This window comes from Neoarius graeffei, chromosome 21 (genome assembly GCF_027579695.1).
Source record: "Neoarius graeffei isolate fNeoGra1 chromosome 21, fNeoGra1.pri, whole genome shotgun sequence".
NCBI lineage: Eukaryota > Metazoa > Chordata > Actinopteri > Siluriformes > Ariidae > Neoarius > Neoarius graeffei.
In genome coordinates, this window is record NC_083589.1 from 34,068,033 (window position 1) to 34,081,931 (window position 13,899).

The 13,899-nt window shown below is 42.4% G+C and overlaps 1 protein-coding gene across 21 annotated transcripts in view; it reads left to right on the forward strand.

The window, feature by feature from the left end:
• Positions 1–13,899, forward strand: part of celf2 (cugbp, Elav-like family member 2) — a 297,415-nt gene that overhangs the window by 230,777 nt on the left and 52,739 nt on the right. For all 21 annotated transcript variants that reach the window (XM_060903001.1, XM_060903007.1, XM_060903003.1 and 18 more), the window contains one exon: positions 4,459–4,538. In XM_060903001.1, the coding sequence (XP_060758984.1) occupies positions 4,459–4,538 (80 nt within the window). The remainder of the gene's footprint in view (positions 1–4,458; positions 4,539–13,899) is intronic.

A 13,899-nucleotide genomic window follows, 5' to 3' on the forward strand; every position in this document is an offset into this window, starting at 1 on the left:
CAGTGTACCAGGATGCTATTTGAAATCCCTGGGAAGAGACGCTGCTCTTAACTTACTTGTTTCAGGGTTAATTATTTGCTGAAGTCAACATTCATAATAAGTGTCCTATTCCTTCGATTGGTTGCGTTCTGATATAAGTGAGCGCGGGGGAGACGTAAGTGAGCAGTAGCTCACAGCTGATCTTGTTATTAAGACCACTTTTCTGATACATGTAATAATAAAAACTAGCGATATTGTAAACTGACATTTCAATGTCACTGACATCATCATCAGAGTAAAATAAACAGTGTTTAAGTCAGTGATTAAGAGTCAGGTCACGTTTTTACAAAGGTCCCAAGAGAGTGCATCAAGGTAAAAACTTAGCACGTACTGAATCAGATTGGATGTTTAATTTTGGCTTTTTTGCTTGGATGAGCAATATCTCATAAATCAGACAGTCCAGCTTCCCAGTGCATTTCCATAGAATAATAAATCAATTGCTCAAATCCGGGACGTCCAGGAGGCCATGCTCAGTCTTAAGGTGTTGACCATTAGTTGAGTGGTGATGTTCTTCAGTTCGTTGGTACAGATGCCTGCAGGTGTCACATGCCATACAAACCACACTTAAATAAATAAGTTGGCTAACCAGCAGTGGTTTGGCTTTGTGTAACACGACTTCCTCCTGAATTTTATGATTCGTGTAAACAGGAAGCAAGGCTATGTTAAGTTGAGCACTCAAAGATCCAAGCTGTCTTCTCACCATGTCAGATGACTTCTGGTCTTTAAAAGGCAAACAACAAAAGGTGTTCACAAAATATGTTTCATATTTTAGATTCTTCAAAGTAGCCAGCGTTTACCTTGATGACGCTTTACACACTATTGGCGTGATCTTAACCAGCTTCATGAGGTCGTCACCTGGAATGCTTTTCAATTAACGGCTGCCTCGTCAAAAGTTAATTAGTGGATTAATTTCTTGCCTTCGTAATGTGTTTGAGATCAAACTGTAAATAGTAAATAATAACAATACAGTGAATAGCCCTATTCCACAACTGTAGTAATCCATATTATGTCAAGAAGCGCTCAACTAAGTAAAGAGAAACACATCCGTCATTACTTTAAGACATGAAGTGAGTTTTAATTCATAAAAATAAAGAAAAAATTTGGAATTAGAAGGCGTGTCCAAACTTTTGACCGGTACTGTATATTGAATAAGACTAGCATAGAGCTGAATTTTGCAAAATACAAAGTTTGCATAATGATGGATTTTATCAGCTTTGAGACTGATATGGTGCGTGAGGATCGACCAAATTACAAGACACATGATAGCACATCAGCCGCCACACATGGGGCGGCATGGTGGTGTAGTGGTTAGCACTGTTGCCTCACAGCAAGAAGGTTCTGGGGTCGAACCCAGTGGCCGACGAGGGCCTTTCTGTGTGGAGTTTGCATGTTCTCCCCGTGTCTGCATGGGTTTCCCCCACAGTCCAAAGACATACAGGTTAGGTTAATTGGTGGCTCTAAATTGACCGTCGGTGTGAATGTGAGTGTGGATGGTTGTGTGTCTCTATGTGTCAGCTCTGCGATGACCTGGTGACTTGTCCAGGATGTAACCTGCCTCTTGCCCATTGTCAACTGGGATAGGCTGCAGCTTGCCCGTGACCTTGTACAGGATAAGTGGTTATGGATAATGGATATATATATATATATATAAGAACTCCTAGATAGTTTAATCCTGCTACATGTGGTTGACAAAGTAGGGATTTTTTTTCCCTTTTATTTACTTTTTTTTTTTAAATAAATATCCAGCGCTTCAGGTAATGCCAACTGCAGTGGCACGGGTATGAGCATCTAGCTTAAAACACTAATCAACACCAAGAGCAGCAGGCACATACAAAGCTGCACAGCATGGTTTCAATATTGTCAAAAGGATACTGGCAATAAGAAAACAAAATCATGAGAACAGCTAAGTAAATCAGTTCGAGAAGATGATGATAAAAGCAAAAACCCTAAACATTAAAAGGGGGGAAAAAACAGCAAAACAGAGAAAGCTCACATTTTCTCTCCGATTGGAAGAACTGACTTTGCCAAATCTACACTACCGTTCAAAAGTTTGGGGTCACTTTGAAATGTCCTTATTTTTGAAAGAAAAGCACTGTTCTTTTCAATGAAGATCACTTTAAACTAATCAGAAATCCACTCTATACATTGCTAATGTGGTAAATGACTATTCTAGCTGCAAATGTCTGGTTTTTGGTGCAATATCTCCATAGGTGTATAGAGGCCCATTTCCAGCAACTATCACTCCAGTGTTCTAATGGTACAATGTGTTTGCTCATTGCCTCAGAAGGCTAATGGATGATTAGAAAACCCTTGTACAATCATGTTAGCACAGCTGAAAACAGTTGAGCTCTTTAGAGAAGCTATAAAACTGACCTTCCTTTGAGCAGATTGAGTTTCTGGAGCATCACATTTGTGGGGTCGATTAAATGCTCAAAATGGCCAGAAAAATGTCTTGACTATATTTTCGATTCATTTTACAACTTATGGTGGGAAATAAAAGTGTGACTTTTCATGGAAAACACAAAATTGTCTGGGTGACCCCAAACTTTTGAACGGTCGTGTAGATTTTACAAAAGTCGGAATTACGGTCGGGGATGAGGAATTGAGCAGGCACAGTGATGGTCAGTCATCGTCAGGGGACTTTTTCATCCCAAAAGGGTTGAAAGAACAGTATTGAGGTTTTTCACCCACGTGACCAAGTCATGTGATGCATCGTTAGGCTGCCATTTTGGACGTCACGGCTCGAATCAGTTTGAATGTGAGGAAGGCGACAAATGAAAAACATAAAAGAAAAAGGAGCGAGATGCAGAAAACACCTTCACTATCCAGCGACGTAGGGCATTTACAGGGCGAGCAGAGGGAGAGGTATGTGCAAAAATTGAGGTTAGCAGGCTTAGAGAACGACGTTTACCTGCTTCCACCAGGATTGTTCACTGACGTACGGAAGTACACGAAGCGCTCGTCTTTACCAGACTTCGGCCCACATGATCTGTATACCTATGTCGTTAAAAACCCATCGCCATACACAGGTATTGATCTGAAAGCGTATAAGAGTTTGGATGCCTACAAATATTTTGTGTCAGGCTGGGTAACATGCCTACATCAGCGGGTCGTCCCTGGAGCCGGTGGTCGCCATCTTATTACAGCTAAGGTTTGTTCACATTTTCATTTACTTTCGGTCCTCAGGATAAACAAAATGTTATTAAATGTCATTGAAATAACTTCTTAGTCTGTTGAGACATGGCCCGTTATAAATTTGCTGTTACCAGGCAATGACCAAGAACTGTATTATTAGGGTCGGTGTCTGTGTTGTAGCAGTGCACTAGCAGCTAGCTGTTAGCACTAGCTAATGTCAACAACATAGTAGCTAGTATGTTACTGTAGCAATGTTTACGTTCAGTCATTTGGATGACTGTTAAAACCTTTCAGTCTCAAGTTTTTCCTTTACTGTATTTACTAGTTTACTGTAATTATGATCCGGCAGCTATTTACACCAGATCCAGTGTAAATAGCTGCCGGAGCGCGCTCCGGCTTGCTCCCCCTCAAATTAAGCAGCGCGCTCCGGCTTGCTCCCCCTCAAATTAAGCAGCGCGCTCCGGAACCTCGGCCGGAGCACTCCGGGAGCAAGCCGGAGCGCGCTGCTTAATTTGAGGGGGAGCAAGCCGGAGCGCGCTCCGGCAGCTATTTACACTGGATCCGGTGTAAATAGCTGCCGGATCATAATTACAGTAAACTAGTAAATACAGTAAAGGAAAAACTTGAGACTGAAAGGTTTTAACAGTCATCCAAATGACTGAACGTAAACATTGCTACAGTAACATACTAGCTACTATGTTGTTGACATTAGCTAGCTTGACCTTCAAAATGGCGGACACCGGGGCGTCACGTGACCCTGTGACGTCAGGTGAAATACCTCAATAGAAAGAGTAACAAAGAAGTTGGAAATGTTAAAAACACATTTCTCTCTCTCTCTCTCTCTCTCTCTCTCATATATCTTATATAGTGTGTGTGAGAGAGAGAGAGAGAGAGAGAGATTGCGTGTGTGTGGATGTGTACTACACGGCGATCTTACCGCTTTGCGCACTGAAATATACTTCACTAAACCCATAAACACAGTTGTATTCATACTGATTGTGTGTTCTCTTGTGTTGCTCCGATGTTCAGTGTGTTCAGTGTTGAAGGTAAGAGCTGAGTGTTGATTGTTGTTAAATGTTGTTGAATGTTCTACTCTAAGCCACTTTTGCAGGAAGTTCTGTCTGCCTTTCTTCTCTGTACAATCTTTGTTTTTTGGCTTTTTAACGACCTGTCCAACCCTTTTGTCTTGTTTCTTTTTTTTTTCTCTTGTCTCTCTTCCTCCCTCGTTCCCTCGTTCCATCCCTCCCTCCCTCCCACCCTCCCTTCTTCGTTCCCTTCCTGCAGGATGTGCGTTTGTCACGTTTTCTACCAGGGCTATGGCACAGAATGCAATCAAAGCCATGCATCAGTCTCAGACCATGGAGGTACTGTACTCTCGTCCCTCTCTCTCTCTCTCTCTCTCTCTCTCTCTCTCTCTCTAGCTACTTATCATTATTTCTTTCCTCATCCTTCTTTTGCTCACTCTCTCCTGTCTGTCACCATCTCATCAGTTCTCTCCTCTTACACTTCCTCCCTCTCTCCCATCTGTCTTGCCACTTTTTCCTCTCTCCCACATTCTCGCTATCTCTCTTTCTCTAACGCAATCTCTTTCTCGTTTTTTCACTCTCGCTATCTCTTTCTGTCTCTCACACCCCTCAGTGTCTTTTTGGCCAGTATCACAGCTCTAAACATCAGCCAAAAGTCTGTCGCTTCAAACTCGCACTAAAGTAGGACAAAACTTTAAAAAAAAAAAAAACGAACGAGAGAGATACAGAGCAAGTGAGAGAGAAAGACTGGAAATTGAGTTTCAGCCAAAACGGGCAGTGCCATGGCCACCCGTGGGTGTCAGGATGGACCCCTGGGTGAAGGCAGGCTGCCATTAGCTGCGTCACGCACTCGACACATCTGAGACGTTTTAATAACACGCTTGTAATAGCACTCACCGGGTCCTTGGTGTTTAGCTGTCCATCGTCCTGCCTGTCAAAATGTCACTCCACTGACCGAGAGCTGACAGCCGTCTAATACAAAGCCTGCGCGTGCGTGTGTGTGTGTGTGTGTGTGTGTGTGTGTATCTGCTTCTTGCTACATAAATGAATTCCCTACCATCACTATCCTTAAAATTCCTTTTCAATTATTTGATATAACAAAATGTAGTCTTTAAAAGTTTGCCTATGAATCAGCGAGAGTCAAATGTCAACGAGTCGAACAAAAGTATGCGCACAAGGACAAATATATTCAAGTACGGCTTTAAAGAAACGTGTAAGAATTAGAAAAGAAATTCAAAATTACTTCAATATAATATAACATATATAATATAATTTATTATTATACATACAGGGCGGCACGGTGGTGTAGTGGTTAGCGCTGTCGCCTCACAGCAAGAAGGTCCGGGTTCGAGCCCCGTGGCCGGCGAGGGCCTTTCTGTGCGGAGTTTGCATGTTCTCCCCGTGTCCACGTGGGTTTCCTCCGGGTGCTCCGGTTTCCCCCACAGTCCAAAGACATGCAGGTTAGGTTAACTGGTGACTCTAAATTGACCGTAGGTGTGAATGTGAGTGTGAATGGTTGTCTGTGTCTATGTGTCAGCCCTGTGATGACCTGGCGACTTGTCCAGGGTGTACCCCGCCTTTCGCCCGTAGTCAGCTGGGATAGGCTCCAGCTTGCCTGCGACCCTGTAGAACAGGATAAAGCGGCTAGAGATAATGAGATGAGATGAGATTATACATACAGGACACTTTTTGGATGGAATAAAAACTTACTCTCTTCCCTTCTAGCGGGTTTCATTCATTTGGTTTGATAGCATGCGATATTCTTAGCACATCACTTATCCTACGTGTATTACGTCACTCTACCCAATGGAAAATGAGTGTTGAATATGGTTTACAATATTGCATGGTTGTCAAGACAGCATGACGTCACACGTCGGAGACGTAAAACGTCCGCGCTAGCGAGCGACTGGGACAATTTGTAAACTAGAAAAGCACTCGGAGAGCGCAGACCTCTGCCAAGAATCCTTTAAAAAAATCCGGGATCCAGAAGGTGATCCGGATCACCGCCAACATTTAATGGATTGTTACTTGTGCCCAGTCACACCTCTGGGAAAAATTTCAGAGCAATCCGTTCATAACTTTTTCCGTAATGTTGCTAACAGACAAACCAACAAACAAACGCTACCGAAAACATAACCTCCTTGGCGGAGGTAACAAACATAGCCGTTCAGGTTTGCTTCGTTAGATACAGAAGATTTTGAGAGAATTTTGAAAGAGAAAGACACGTTGAACACCTGAAAGGAATGTGTATGTATAATAATAATAATAATAATAATAATAATAATATGGGCTGGCTTTTTTTCGTGGTATATCAGATATATTCCATTCAGCTAGCATGATAGACTCAGAATATATCTGATATACCATTCAACGCCAGCCAATATTATTGAAATATAAAATAATATTATGTTTTTCTTCTACATATTTTATTGCGTATTAATGCCAGATAGAATACAGTCAGCATGAAGTGTTACATTCATGGAGAAGGGAATACCATAAACCAGTTCACTCCATGGAAAGAACTCATCTCCTCTAGCCGCTTTATCCTGTTCTACAGGGTCGCAGGCAAGCTGGAGCCTATCCCAGCTGACTACGGGCGAAAGGCGGGGTACACCCTGGACAAGTCGCCAGGTCATCACAGGGCTGACACATAGACACAGACAACCATTCACACTCACATTCACACCTACGGTCAATTTAGAGTCACCAGTTAACCTAACCTGCATGTCTTTGGACTGTGGGGGAAACCGGAGCACCCGGAGGAAACCCACGCGGACACGGGGAGAACATGCAAACTCCACACAGAAAGGCCCTCGCCGGCCACGGGGCTCGAACCCGGACCTTCTTGCTGTGAGGCGACAGCGCTAACCACTACACCACCGTGCCGCCCTGTGGAAAGAACTGCAGAAGTAAAACACATTTATACAGTGACCTGAGAAAATACTCCTTTCTGATTGGCTGGTACATCGTGCCATTATTTGCTTATGCTCATGGCTGCCTCTAAAATAAAATTTAATCACATTTCTAAATCAGTGCTCATCAAACTATCTATTCATTCCTCCTTCCATGCAGGGATAATCTTGTAAACATAATAAAAGCTTTAATAATATAATAAAAATGCTATATTGACATCCCGAGTGGGAATATTTATAGCATGTTTTTTTTTTTTTTTTTTGTGCTAAGGCCTTAATCAAGCCAATTACGGAACACTTTTCGTTTCTCGACCTGTTTATGGTGCAAAACTGTCCAAATTGAGTCGTGTGTGGGGGGTGTATGTGTGTGAGCGTGTGTGTTTTCCTGGTCGTTGGCCCTGCTCAGGCGAAAGCAATTCCAGGCGACTAGATTGTTCCGGGTTTGTTGTTTATTTTTCGTAAGAGCCCCTTGTGTTCACACACTTCCCCTCTCTTCTCGCACAGAGGATTCCGTGGCCTTTCTGAATGTCACGACTTAATGAAAACCGATGTGACAGGCACACAAACATACACACACATACGCACGCACAGCGTGTTTGTTTTGGTTTCTCTCTGAGGGCTATTTTAAGGGTTGCAGTTTGCGTCCGTCTGTCCCCAGATTCGGCCCCCTGTTTGATCTGCTCAGTCTGCTTCTCTTTTTCTCTCTCATTTCTTTCTCAGTCCTTTCCTTATGTATGTATCTAGATGTGTTTGTATGTGTGTGCGTGTGTGTGTATGCAGTTGGAGCGTGTGTCTGTGATTGCAGTTGTGTCTGTGTACATGTGTGTGTGTCCGATTAAACCAGCATCCACATTTCGACTCTAATGGCACGCAGTGGGGATTGATTTTGTCAAATAAAAATGGCATGGCAGTTGCCTTTAAAATTGTATTTAAAAGACGGCTTCAGGTTTACTTGTAATTGTAGGGGAACAATATTTAATTATTCTCAGTAACTTCATTTTTAGCAGTGATTCAAGACAAAGTTGAAGATATTATTCACTGAGGCAGAGGTGGAGAATTGTTTGAGTATAAATACATTGGTGATTTATTAAAAAATGTAAAAATCATATTAAAAAAATTTTTTATTTCAATCTTCAAAAGCAGCACGCAAACGTAATAAGGGCACGCGCAGACTTGCGTCACTTATCAATGCCGACGCACATAAAATATTTAGTTTTGAAATCGATAAAATAAATCACAAGTCCACCTTCCCTTTGAATAGTTTTAGGGTGTATTCAGACCAGGATAGTTCGATAGTTCACTTGCTTTGGTCCGAACCAAATGTTTTGGGTTTTTTTTTCATTTTGGTGCGGTTCGCTTTCACACTGTACATTTTAGTAAGCGGACCAAAATCTGTCAACAAAGCCACGCGCCCTGAGGTCGTTCAGCTATTGGTCAGAGACGACACGCGCACAAAGCGTTAAGTTCAAAAGTAGTCACGGAGGATAGCGCTGATGAGTGCACATCATGTTGTGACAGTTCTGGCTCTTCACGCAAGTCACTAGTACCGCCACTTTTTGAAAGAATGTCCCTGATTTTAATGTAGGTCTGACGGAGTTTCTTCACTTTTAGCCGACATTGTTCTGGGGAGCGCGTGAACCCCTTCTCCTTCATTTTCTCACTGAATACAGCAAACATGTCGGCATTTTTGTGTGTTCTCTCCAAAAGCTCAGATATGTGGACATCTGCCCATATATCCACAAGGGTGCGCGTTTCTTCCTCGGCCCACGTTTTCCCCCTACTCATTTTTTGTACTCTGTAGTCTAGCCTACCACTGGTCTGAATGACTGAACGACTGTTGTAAGGTTCCCTTGACAACCGAAACAGTGTTTGCACTTTGCGGTGGAGTGTCAAGACTCTGTTTCCCGTAATGCTCGACAAACGACGGAAGCTCCCGAGGTACAAAAAAGCAAAACTTTCAGATTAGATCCGGTCTGCTTTCACACCTCCAAAAGGTCCGCACCAGGGTTCCTTTGGTCCGGACCGAGTCCGACCTTGCAGCTCGGTCTCGGTCCGCTTGTTTGGTCCGGACCAGAGTTCGGTGGTTTGTATTCAGACCAACCCAAAAGGTCCGGACCAAGGGAAATTTGATTTGTTTGGTCCGGACCAAACAACGTAGGTGTGAATACGCCCTTAGACCAAACTTTGTAGCATCTTTCGTGCTTTTAGGAACAGAATTTTCTTTCAGCATTTGTAATTATTCCTCACTTACGGTGACAAAGCGATTGGCCGACATTTTGCCGAGTCGCTCGAGGCGATTATCGAGAATTATCATCGTCTGAATTTTCCAACCAATCAGCGCACACGATTTTCTATAATCATCTGCGTATTCGCGAAAAATAATTAATTACTTTTCCAGAACTATGAAGTAGGCATATGCCAGAAATTGGTAATATGATACACCACAATATTTAAAACACACACATAAAATGGACACACCAACATATCGTCACTGTAGATGTATTCAAAATAAGCACATTGCTTAATTTAAGATAAATATAGTGTTATTATTCAGGCTGTTTCACAGTTATTCCACAAAACTGAGTCGTACATGATACATGAGCTGATAGCCGATGAGGCGGGTACAGTAGCACCGAGTCGACTATAAGCCGTGTACGATGAGATTGAGTGGAATAACTGTTTTATTCTATCCACAGTCACTGGATTTTGAGAAACAGAGCATTTTTATTTTTATTTTTTGCAAATTCGAAAAATAAAAACGTTATACAAAACGTCCGACAAAAGAATTTACGCTTAGGATGTAAACAAACCGGCAAATCTGTGAAAAATGCTTTCATAATAATTCTTGAAAAAAAAAAGATACGTTCTTATCATCAAATAGTTTTATTCCATATTTTGTTGCTTTTTTATAGTTTTGTTTTTGAGTAGAGTTTTTATTTCCTCCTCGGTTGGTTTAGCAACACGCTCCGCCATTTTGTTTTTCTCTACTCACGGTATATGAGCTGATATCCTAGGCCCCGTCCACACGAGTACGCGGCCTCACCCAATATGCTGTCGTTTTGAAAAAAATCTCCGTAAACACGGCGTCGTTTCGATTCACTGGAAACGACCCAAAACGCTGTAGTACATATGCCAGGCCTGTATGTGGCGCTGTGATGCCACCACACTAAAACCGGAAGAGAAGCCATGGAGCATGCGTATAAAGGTCACGCGCTGTTTACAAAACAAGCTCATAACACGAGAAGTTTTGTTGCTCCTCACAGTAATATAAAAGCAGAAGGTTTTGTTGTAGCAGCCGTAATGGACTGAGTTGTTTCTGCAGTACGAGCACAAGCCTGTAGTCCGCCGTTGTTGTTGTTGTTATGACGCGTCTAGCGGCGGCAGCTGAGGTTAAAGGTTAGAGAGGCGGGGTTTATACGTCATCGTTTCTGAAAAAATCCGCTTCGCCGTCCAGACGACTCCGGGCTATCCGGCGTTTTTGGATTTTCCCACTCTGGGACCCATTTTCAAAAAATACCGGTTTCACACCTCGAAAAAGCCAGCTCCGTCTGGACGCGAGGCCGAAACGATAAAGTATTTATGCGGATTCGACAAAAACGTACTCGTGTGGACAGGGCCCTAGTCGTAGAGTAGCCAATCAGAGCACACGATTGCTCATATCCAGTGAACGTGGATAGAATCATTATAGATATTTTTATTTATTTCAAGCTTCTTTTTGTCTTGTTCTACTGACAGGGATTTTAAAGCATTTATTTCTGGGAAGAAGTGAAATTATTTGCCAATAAAAGACATTTTTAAGCTTAAAATTAGTAAGAAGTGGTAGTAGTAGATGCACCAACCCAAAATATTCAACTGTAAATGGTCAAAGATGACACAGTTTTGGTTTTTCGGGGCTTTCTCTGAGTGACATTAGACAAAAGCAGGTCAAATCCCGAATAACTTCCTCATCATGCTCAATATGCAGAACACAGCAAAACCACAGAAGTGAAACAGAAAGCCGAGGCTCGCGTTCTGACGCCGTCATTAGCCACAATGCAGCCAGTAGTGCCTCGGCATGAAGTATTGCTACAAATAATCTGTTCGACAGTGTGTTCTTAGTTATGGACGCTGGGTTTTGTAGGATAATCAAGTACTTGGAAAGCATTATAAAGGGCCTAGTAGACACTGTGTCTATGTAAAACATACTTTCAGCTCACATTCATAAGCTTCTGGGTATCAATATTAAAGCCCTCATAAACCTTACAACAGAAAAAAGGTTGTTAGTTTTGATTTTCGGTCCTGTTTGTCATGAATTTCGGTTTCAGCCAGAAATGTTTATTTCTTGGTGCATCACGAGTGAAGCGTTCTCAAAATAGGCTGAATAGTCGAATATTCGTGTTCCCTATAGACCCCTTCGCATGTTTGTAAACAAACCGACCGTTGCCAGGATGCGCACCATTGCCTGGACCCAGAAACAATGGCGCTGCCCATAGACCGGCATTATGAGCTGTCAGATTATGCCAAACAATTGTCGTTACAAGATCGAGAATGCTACATAAATAAGTTAACTCTAACAAGTGGACATCGCCTACCGGATCCGCATTTAATTAAAGAGTGGACGGACGATGTTAGTAAGTTCCCTGGTATACAATGGCCAGATATATACTCGTACCTTATTGACAAGACTTCAGTGTACACCCACGAAAAACTTCGTGCCTACAAGTCTTTAGACGCATATGATTATGTTATGTGCGGGCATGTACAACTTGATTAACAATGGGACATTCATATTCATTTTGTTTTAATCAAATTATGCCAGTGATGTGATGGCAATGTGGCTTTAGCTACAACAGCAAATACCAACACTAAACAGCAATTTGCAGGAGGTAATGGCATGAAAGGAATGATAGTGTAAAAAGTGCAGCTAAGAGAAATCAGAGCTGCGTAAAAAGCGAGAGGCAGAGAGCAGAAATGAAACTGAACGGGGCGGGAGCTAGGTTAGAGCAGTCAACGTACTGTAAGTTGGCATTTAGAGTGAGGGGACACAATTTTACCTTTCCATCCTTGCTTTAAAATTGTGATTTTCGGCATACACAAATAATGATGGCACAAAATCTGGACTGCTTGAGTCAAGCGAGACCTCTCCTACAAACAAAACTGCATGCAAAGCTAAGTTAACATGCTAACAATATTCATTACATTGTGTAACTATGACCCAGCTAATCAGACAAACATTACCAAAGGTTTTTGCTACATCAATAAACGAAGACTAGAAAGAATAAAAAAGAAAGATTTAATAAATAGCCTGATCTTACCTGTGATGAAGTGGGCGCTGCAAACCCGCCATTTTTGATGGTGCTTTCATCCCAGTCTACACGTTTGATGGCTTGTAGCCATAGATGTCGGCGATTTTTTTTGGAATGGGTGAGATCCTGCTGGAATTCTGAACATTTTAACCCCATCACTGACACCCGACAACACAACAACTAGGCATCGCTGAGTCTTTTTTGGGTCCAGGCTGCGCGCGCAATTTCCTCTTACGTATGAATGGCGTTTACTGCGAAGGGGTCTATTGAGAGATATGAGATGTTTTTCAACATTTGCTTTGAATTTTTGCAGCGTATAAATATTTGTTGCGCATTTTTTTGCAGGCGGCATGGTGGTGTAGTGGTTAGCGCTGTCGCCTCACAGCAAGAAGGTCCGGGTTCGAGCCCCGGGGCCGGCGAGGGCCTTTCTGTGCGGAGTTTGCATGTTCTCCCCGTGTCCGCGTGGGTTTCCTCCGGGTGCTCCGGTTTCCCCCACAGTCCAAAGACATGCAGGTTAGGTTAACTGGTGACTCTAAATTGACAGGATAAAGCGGCTAGAGATAATGCGATGAGATGTTGGTGTTGTCGTTGTGGAGAAAGGATTACCCTACAGAAATCCAAGTGAAACAGGGCATGGTATTGCAATATAGCAGGTAATGTATTGGTTGTCCCATTTAAAAGGCCGAATTAAGACAGCTGTCGTATTCATTCATTCATTCATTTTCAATAGCGCTTATCCATCAGGGTCCCAGGGGTAGCTGGAACCAATCAGAGCTGAGGCGGAAGAGGCGGGGTACAACCTGGGCAGGTCACCAGTCAATTCTTTATTTGCCATAGATCACTTCCGGTAGTGATCCGCCTCATTACATCCTCAGATTTCCAGATGATGGGCAGGCATCGTATTTGTTTACAGTCACATTATAGTAGTTTCTTGTGTTTCGCCTCCAAATATGCCCGATTGTTGCTCTTTATTTGGATGTTCAAACCGATCAAATCAAGAAAAAGTCAAAAGGTATTATCAGATACCAAAAGAAGTCGTGCACAAGGGTGAAAGAATGAAAAACATCTCAAAAGGTCGCCATGAAAAATGGCTCGCAAACCTTTCACTGTGTTCAAAAGGAATCGAGAGTCTACATGCTCATGTTTGCAGCGATCATTCTGTTAAAGGTACGCACATCATGATACTTTATGTATCTAAAATCAAAACTTCTAATGTTAAATGAGTTTTCTTATGTTTTGGATGTCGTAAAACTAACCATTGATGAAACTAGTTTGTAGGTCAGTCTCGATTGAAACGCGATTGTTCATGTATTTTTCAGGTTGTCCAAGGATGTCCATTCATAAATCTGAGCTATGTTCGAAATGTCATGAAATAAAATGGATGTTGTCGTTGCAAAAATGTCGACTCGAATCACATACTACACTTTGGCTTACATTACTCACCCTCCCAAAAATAAGACGATGATTGTCCTTTGGAAGTCTTATTCCGATGATATGAGCCCA